Below are 8895 nucleotides of genomic sequence, written 5' to 3'. Positions count from 1 at the left end.
AAGTGAAACCAGGGATCAGAGGCCAGGCACGACTCCCTGAAAGGCATTCATCCTGCCTGCACCTCTACTGTAAATTGAGGATATTTGATTAAAAGATAGTTGTCGAGGTGCCTCGCTGTTTTTAATTCTACACTGCGATCATTATTTAAGGAGCCCTGGTAGTTCTGTGGTTTAGGCGATGGTGTGCACACCCCAGCAGGGAGAGGGAGGAGGCGGTTTGCTTCCACGAAAACCCACCAAGCCTCGGAAGCCTCTGTAGGCTCTGGCTGCGAGTCCGCGTCCACTCACGGCAACGGGTTTGGATTTTGGTTTTATGAGTCGCAGTCGTCACAACTGCCTCGTTGGAGCATACGCTAGCGCTACTCACTTGGTTGCGGGCATCTGGCGGAAGTTGCCTCAGCAGCGAGTTCTCCCAAATAGGAAACAAAAGTGGGAAGCATTTCAAAACCCAGACGGGGCTCCGTGCCTGCTCCCTCTGTTCTGTTTTCGTGTAAGGATTTAACTCTCTGGGCAGGCACGGAAAGACGAGTTCGTACAGTGAGGTTAACATATTCTGGGTTTACTCTGAAAACCAGGCAGGATAAAGTTGGACACGACGCTGAACTAGTCCCTGAGCCGCGGCCACTGGAGCGAGCGCCCTACGGCTTGGCGGGGGCGGGGCGCTTCTCTGGACCATGGAGCAGCTCCGGGGACCCTCGCTCGACACCCACGGGCCAGCCCCGGGCGAAGGAACTTTGCTCCGCAGCGTGTCCCCACGCCACGAGGCTAGCACCTCTTGGGCGCGCGAGCGCCGTGCCCGGCGTGCAGCCGCAGAGAGCTGCATCGGCTGCAGGGAATACATTTCGAGGGGTCGGGAGTGACGGGCTGAGCCTGGCCGGGAAAGGGGTCCGCAACGGGAAGCCCCTGAGGGGCGGGGGGCGAGTCTCGCTGCGGTCCAGCCTCGCCCTCGCCCCACCACGCCATCCCGAGCCTCGAAACCCGGCTTGTCTGCGATACTTTCCCGCACCCTTTCGAAAGTGCCAGCCTCAGTGCCTTGAAGTGGATCCCGACTCGGGCGACCCACCAGGACCGAGCGGAACGGCCGGTGTGGGTTTTGAGGCTGTCCGTTGTTGAGCGAGTAGAAAGCCAGTTATCGCTCCCCGGGCGAAAGCGCCGGGAAGGCCGAACGAGGGGTCGAGGGGGCGGCGCCGGGCCGCGGCTGCCGGCTGCAGTGCTCCGCAGTACCGCCCGACGGCCCCGCCCCGGCCCCGCCCCCAGCGCGGCCCGCCGCCTCCGCTCCCCGCGACTCTCACTTCCGCCCTGTGGCGGCTCCCCGGCCCAGCGGCCGGCGGCCCGGGAGGAGTGAGGGGCCGGCGGAGAAGCGTAAGAGGCGGCTGCTCCTCCGAGCCGCGCGGCCCCCGCGCCCGGCGGCCCCGCCCCCTTTGTGCGGCACGCGCAGTTGCCCGGGAGACGTCGCCCCCCGCCCCGGCCCCGCCCCGCCCCGCCCCGCCGCAGCACCGCGCCCGCGCCCTGGTCTCTGCGCGGACGCCCGCCCCGCCGCAGTCCCCCGGAGCCGCCGCTGCAGCCGGCCGCGGGGCGGGTTTCCCGGGGCCGTCGCGGGGAACGAAGCTCGACGCTCGCCCTTGTGCTCGCCCTGGCCTGCTCGTCGCCTCGTCGGTCCGCTGGCCCGGTCCGGCCGACCAGCTCTCCCTCCGGCTCCGACCTGCGGCTCTTGGGCCATCGCGGGGACCCGCCCACCGGACCCTGCGCCGGCCGCCCGGCCGCCTGTTGGGACCTGCCGTTGATGACACCTGGCAGTAGGAGGCTATGGAGGGGGATGGTTCAGACTCTCTGGTGAGTGAGGTACAGCGCTCGCCGTCGGGGCGGCGCGTCCAGCTCGGGGGCTTTCTCCCCCGTCTGCGCGGAGCCGGCTGGGCGCCCCGCGGAGCGAGGGCGGCTCGCGCGCGTGCGGTGGCCCCGCTTCCTCTTGCCTCGCGCTGGCCCCGCCGGGCGCTTTACCCGGCGCCCCCGTCCGCCCTCGGACGCCCCAGGGGGCGAGCGCGCCGCTCGGGCGCGGTGGTCTCCCCCCCCCGCCGGGCTCCTCAGTGGACCCTGGGCGCCCAGTGGGTGCCCCTCTCGGGGTCGGGGCGGACGCGGGCCCACGCGCGTGCCCTTTGTCTGGGCGGCGCTGGCGCCGAGCTGCGCTCCGCTCGGACCGGGCAGGTCCCGTCCCCCGGGGGCCTCAGCGCCCGCGGGTCCCAGGGCTGCAGGCTCGCAGGGGGCGGGCACTGCCTGGCAGCTGTTGAGGCGCAAGTGTGTGTGAAGGGATTGGATGTGCTTGTCTGCCTAAAGCGTTCGTTTCCCGACGGAACCCACCGATTCTGAAAGGGCTTAATTCTCAAGTTATTTCCACCTCAGTGGACGTAAAAGGACACCGGGCTTGCTTTTGATTTATAGCCATCATGATATCAGTGGCAAGGTAAAGACAGCGATTTACCCACAAGAAAAGTGGAAATGGCTTCAGGACTTTCAAAACTAGATAAACCTTAAGCGGCTGTATGGTTTTGTATGTAAAAATAGTGGGAGAGAGCCTATTTTGGACATTCAGAACAATGTTTTCCCTTGAAGTAGGGGCCAAGCCGTTGAAAATGAGAGAGGGTTTCAACAAATGGAAGTATTCTTTGATGGGAATTGTGAGGTGTGGCTCTTGCATGGCCATGTTATTTGGCGCGGCGGGTATTGTAAATATTGGAATGATTCAGCAGTTGAACCTGTATCGAAAGATCCATTGCCAATGCCAATGCCTGTTGGCTGCAATGCTGTTAAACGGTCAGGGGTGAATTAAGTACTGCTTTTCACGTTGGGAGAATAGGATACTTTCAGTTTTTGAATGAATTCAATTAATTAAATTTTAATAATTGTATTTTTAGCAGTAGAAATGGAAGTACTTTCAAATTATGACAGTTGCAGAGATACTGAATATAGACTCAAAGTTGATGAAGTTTGGGATCCATTAGAAACACATGCATGCACACATTAAAGGATTGCCTAGGGTAAGGGTGGAAAACTGCTATGGGCTAGTCAACCATTTTAGTTTTTTACCCACCCCCCAACAGTTTTATTGGCATGTAATTCACACAATTCAATAGTGCACCCACATCCAGAAGAGTTGTGCTGTCATCACCACATTCAGTTTTGATGTCAAAACCATTTCTCGGTGAAGCTATTTAAGTCAGCCTATAGTGCTGAAGCACTGATGGTGCTGTTAAAACGTTTTCACCTTAATATTCATAAAGTGCTTTTAAGATGACTCTGCTTTGATACACAGCAGAACCTCCAGCGTTTTAGTTGCACTACAGTTGAATCATATAAAATGGTCATGTTTCATGTAGAAAATTGCTGATAATTCAGTTTTTAAAAATGGGGATCCACCTACACTCTGGATCACATACAGTTTTTAACCAGATTCTATGATTGGCGGGGCACAGATATAGTCACGATATAGAAGTCATTCTAAGTGCTGCACAGTATTTATTGATGTCATCTCCAACTTACCTAATGGCTTCACAGTTGTTAATGGAATATTGTGGTCCTCTAATGTCTTACGTAATTTTCCTCTCTTACGCCGTGTTTGTTGTGTGTGCCATCATGATTTTCAGTTCTAGACCATGAATGTTGATGGACTTGATGCTGCAGAATTCATAGTAGAAAAATTTAAGATTTAAAATAAAACGTTTCTGGATTCTTTTTGGAAAGGTGAACATGTGTATACATATAAAAGACCTCCATGTTACTATGTCCATTTACTTACCAAGTGCCTTTGATTTTAATTTTTTTCTCAATTTAAGGTTACCATTAAGAACATTGAAAGAGAGCTAATTTGCCCAGCATGCAAGGAGCTGTTTACCCACCCGCTGATCCTCCCTTGTCAGCACAGTATCTGTCATAAGTGCATAAAAGAACTCTTACTCACTCTTGATGAATCATTCAATGATGTGGGATCAGACAGCTCGAACCAGAGCAGTCCTCGGCTTCGGATCCTTTCCCCTAGCATGGATAAAATCGACAGAATTAACAGACCAGGTAGGTGCTAAACATTGGGGCTGGGGCGCTAAGTATATGATCTTGATAACTTTAAGAAAGAAAATTAATTTTATTATTTGCCAGATGAATAATTATAGATAGTTATGTAGGATTCTTTCCTTGTTTAAATGTCTGTCGAACGCTCTTGCCTTTTGCTATGCAGTTAATTGGATATTAGGAAACCCTGGTCACATAGTGGATGCTGAGTTGGGCTGCTAACCACAAATTGTGTTGAAACTCCCAAGCACTTGATGGGAGACGGAGGTGGCTTGCCACTCCTGCAGAGAGTGATAGTTGTCACAGTCTCAGAAACCCACAGGGCGTGTCTACCCTTTCTGCTACGGTGACTGTGAATGCCAATCGACTTGATAGCAGTGAGTTTGGAGTAACTGGAATGTTGCATGTTGACCACTAACTTTGGTCTAAAGCCATTACGAACTATGTATTTCGAGGAGTGTTTTGACCTGTGATTTCCTCGGTGTAAGGGATAAATAGTGGACTACTTACTATATTGCTGGCTAGAGAAACATTCATATATGGTAATGTGTAAATAAATACTGCCAAGTAAAAGGTTTTGGTTATAACTAGTCCTAGAAGACTTTTGGAAAAATTGTGGTTATCTGTTTTTATTTCCTTCCTTTCTAATTAAGTTTTAAAAATATGGCTTTTGAATATCAGTAAAATTCTCTAGAATTCTGCAGTCAGATCTCTTTATAGAACATGTAAAATGCATATAGATACTCTGTTTAATCCACAGTCAATATTGAAATTATTTCCTGTTGGAATATGGTTACTTCTGGACAGCTATTGAAGGATGAATGTCCGTTAGAATGAATTCAAACTCACTGGGAACATAGAAATTAATGGCTAAACCTTAGTACAGAAATCAGAGGTGGAGACAAGAGCTGAGGAGTAGCAGGCTTCACAGCCTGATTTTAGATATACTCTGAGACTGGAGCAGTGATTGGGTGGCTCTCTGTATCAGACTTTCATTTCAGACTTCAGTTCTGTCACATTTAGGCATCTGAGTTTTTAAGTTTAATTCCAGTGTCTGTCAGTTTCTCCTGATAGTAGTGTACGTTGCTGTTAAAGCTTTTTATTCCCTCTCTTTAAAAAAAAATCATTTTCTTGGGGGCTTGTACAACTCTTATTATAATCCATACATCCTTCCTTTGTGTCAAGCACATTTGTACATTTTTTTTCTACTTGAGCCCTTGGTATGTATCAGCTCCTCATTTCCCCCCTCCCTCCCTCCCGAACCCTTGAAAATTTATAAATTACACTGTCCGATGTCTCCCTTCACCCACTTTTCTGTTGTCCGTCCCCCAGGGAGGGGGTTATATGTAGATCATTGTGATAGGTTCTCCTTTTCTCCCCCACCTTCCCTCCTGGTATCGCTACTCTCATTATTGGTCCTGAGGGGTTTATCTGTCCTGGATTCCCTGTGTTTCCAGTTCCTATCTGTACCAGTGTGTATCCTTGGTCTAGCGGGATTTGTAAGGTAGAATTGGGATCATGATAGTGGGGGTGGGGAGGAAGTTTTATGTTTCATCCATGCTATACTTCACCCTGACTGCCTTATCTCTTCCCCACGACCCTTCTGTAAGGGGATGTCCAGTTGCCTACAGATGGGCTTTGGGTCTCCACTGTGCACTCCCACTCATTCACAGTGATATGATTTTTTTGTTCTTTGGTGCCTGGTACCTGATCCTGTTGACACCTATGATCACACAGGCTGGTGTGCTTCCATGTGGGCTTTGTTGCTTCTTAGCTAGATGGCTGTTGTAACTTTTTAACCTTGTAATTAATCAAACTTTTCAACAAAGAGTGTTCTCCATCGAAAGTTACTTTTCAGAGAATGTGTTCTCTTTGGTCCATTCTGCAGTGTGGAGTCTCCTTGGTTAATATTTTGTCTGTGTGCTTCATCAGAGAGTAGAAAAGAGTAGATTGGTTATACATATGGTATTAGGCTATTTTAAAAATGAGTATTTTTCTTTAAAGCATAGTCACTAATTGCCTGAAAGATATTTTGTGTATTTAAAATTTTTATATATATGTATGAAAGGAGCATTATTAGGTAAGCTGTCGGAATTCAGAGAATATGAGAATGAGGAGAGGCTTACGCTCTTTGTGAAGTCATCATTTTGATGTTGTCCACTCTGCTGGGAATAGGCACATTGAGGACGGAGGGAGGGCAAGCCAGACAGACCGTGGTTGAATTCATCCCATCCCATCCTCCATCTCATTGCCATCGATTTGATCCCAATACATAGTAACCCTATAGGACAGAGTACAAGAGCCCCTTAGGGTTTTGAGATTGTCAATCTTTCCAGGAATAGATAGTCTTATCTTTCACCTCAGGAGCAAATGGTGGGTTTGAACTGCTGTCCATCTGGTTAGTATCCCCATGTTATTACCTACCATGGCTCCTTATCCTAACACACGCAACCTGATAATTCTATTGGAGATCTTGATTGGCTTGTTGAAGGCCTCTGTTGCATATTAATACATTGTAAACTAATATTCAGTACAGACATTTAGATGAAATTTCAGTTATACACATTATTTCTATTTTCAATTAGTGTTTTACACAGATAGGCATATTAGTATACATTTTGCCAAGCATGTAACCCACCTTGTATATATTACTCTATTAATTGTTCTATGGGCATTTTGCGTTTAGGTGTGTTAGTTATGTTGGCAAGTTATCTGTGGAAAAGATGTTGATTGGACTGAATTCATGTATATAAGAATCTTTTATGTAGTCTTTAAAAAAATCTTAGGATTTGATCAGTGTTTCCATGTGATTCGTATGCAGTAGGAATTTATCTAGGACAGTGTTCTGTAGTCGAGTCGATTCTGACGCTTAGCTACCCCGACATAGGGTTTCTGAGGCTGTGACTTCATAGCTTCCTCCCTTAGGGTGGCTTAGAGGTTTGAACTGCTAGCCTTAATGTTTGCAGTTAACTTCTCACGTGGCAGCACCTCCAATAAAATCTGGTACAAGATTCATATAACGAACATGCCTTAATGACTCGAAATTTGGTAAAAGTGGCATCTTTTTAGAACATGAGATGCATCTCACCATTCTTTACTGTGTGGACCAGAAACAGACTTGAGTGCCATGTTTTAACAAAACCAGAGGGGTAAACTGGAGTGGTGGAGCATTTGTAGACAAAGAGCCATTTCAGGAACGAGGAGAGAGGTCATTCTAGTATGTGAGGACCCCCGCTCTGTAGACAGATGTCCTGAGTGCCTTTGCTGCAAAGCTTTCAGGGTCAGGGACTAGATGCAATCAGAAGGCAGATCTCAATTTAGCACAAGGCAGGGAGTAAGTAAGCAGGAGGGGAACGGGCTTGGCCTGCCGTATTATAGCAGACCCATGCTACTAGAAATGTTTACATTGGGGAGCAACATTTAGATACTGCAGGACCCAAACAGGTCCCAGATTAGTATGAACATAATAAACACAACACCCTGCTCCAATTTATTTCTTTAATATAGAGAAATACACATTTAATTTTCCTATTAGCTAGTAGAATAAAAGCAACAGACTCAGTATTAGGAGCCAACTGATGCAGTCCCCCCCGCCCCAGGGGCATGGCCGGGGACTGTGGAGACTAGTATGGTTTCCTTGTCTAAAAGGGGCTGTAACTTGGCACCAGTGAATTTTTATCATGTGGTATTGGTGGGTCCATGTTATAGGCTGGTTAGTTTTTAATGAAAACTTGATGATCATTTTTATGGATACTTATTTTTTAAATGTAGGAAGTTCATTCACATTATTTAAAAGCACCCTGCCAGGTAAACACAGTCTAGGGCAGCCAAGTCTTAGCTTTGGCTCTGATTCATTCTGCTTTTGGGTCACCCAGTGATTGTAATCTTTGTCTTAAACAGTGAATGGTGGGCCACCCATTATGAACAGTGAATGAGTAACCACCAAAGCTGCTGTGGGTGGTAGAATGGGTCAGTTGATTTGCCATCTGCCAGATCTTTATCAGAATTAACCTTCTGGCTTGGTTATTCAACAAATATTTGCATGTCCACTGGTTACCAGACATAACCAAATGCTGAAGAGCAATGGACAAGATAGACCTGTCCATTCTTTTTAAGAGTAGCATATGGATTACTTAGAACACAGTGTCGCTAATCAAAAAGAGCACACCCAGGGCAAGATAATAGATACAGTTAGAGCACACGGAGTATGCAAATGCTCCAAGTGTAATAATCACTTGTGGATGTCTTTATTGAATGAATACAAATCTTAGGACTCCTCATCTTCCCAGAAGCACTAGTTTTAAGCCATTAGAAGATGTTTTACAAATAAAACACTACTTACTGAACATTATTGGGTATTGTCTATAATATTATACTCCTTTGGATGGATTTAAAAGATAGTTTCATGGGTAAGTAAATTTTCCTCCTCCCACCCTCCCAAGCCAGTTTCTTGTTTCTTTTAAAATCAGACACATGTAAAAGGGCACCAGAAACCCTATTATGAGAGATTGGCGTGAGAGGAATTTAATTCACCAAGTTAGTTTCACTACTGTTTTCATAAAGGAATTCATTAGACCCGGACCTCCCAGCACAGTACAGATTAATAGGTCAGCAGGTTTGAAATGAGGCTACTGTGAATTGAGATGAGATAGATTGTAAATGTGCTGATTGGTTGCATTGTTTGACGATGTTGAGAGAAGTGACATTATTAAAATAAACTTACTTGTTTTTATCTTTTTAAAGTGGCAGCTGGAAAATTTTATGCTACATGCATATCTTGCAGTTTTAGGTCATATGTGTATTCTGTTGTACATCGCACTAAACATCATGCTAGAT

At 47.3% G+C, this 8895-nt stretch overlaps 1 protein-coding gene across 2 annotated transcripts in view; it reads left to right on the top strand.

Moving 5' to 3' along the window:
- Positions 1-1318: 1318 nt before the first annotated feature.
- TRIM36 (tripartite motif containing 36) overlaps positions 1319-8895 on the top strand; it is a 49405-nt gene continuing 41828 nt past the window's right edge. The window contains exons 1-2 of one of the 2 annotated variants that reach the window (XM_075541403.1): positions 1319-1833; positions 3828-4062. In XM_075541403.1, coding sequence (XP_075397518.1) covers positions 1807-1833; positions 3828-4062 — 262 coding nt within the window. In that variant the 5' untranslated portion in view covers positions 1319-1806. The remainder of the gene's footprint in view (positions 1834-3827; positions 4063-8895) is intronic. The other variant, XM_075541404.1, reaches the window with a different exon arrangement.

This window comes from Tenrec ecaudatus, chromosome 2, assembly GCF_050624435.1.
Source record: "Tenrec ecaudatus isolate mTenEca1 chromosome 2, mTenEca1.hap1, whole genome shotgun sequence".
In the NCBI taxonomy this organism is placed as follows: Eukaryota; Metazoa; Chordata; class Mammalia; order Afrosoricida; family Tenrecidae; genus Tenrec; species Tenrec ecaudatus.
Note: the sequence above shows the minus strand (reverse complement) of the source record. Positions and strands in the feature narration are given on the sequence as shown.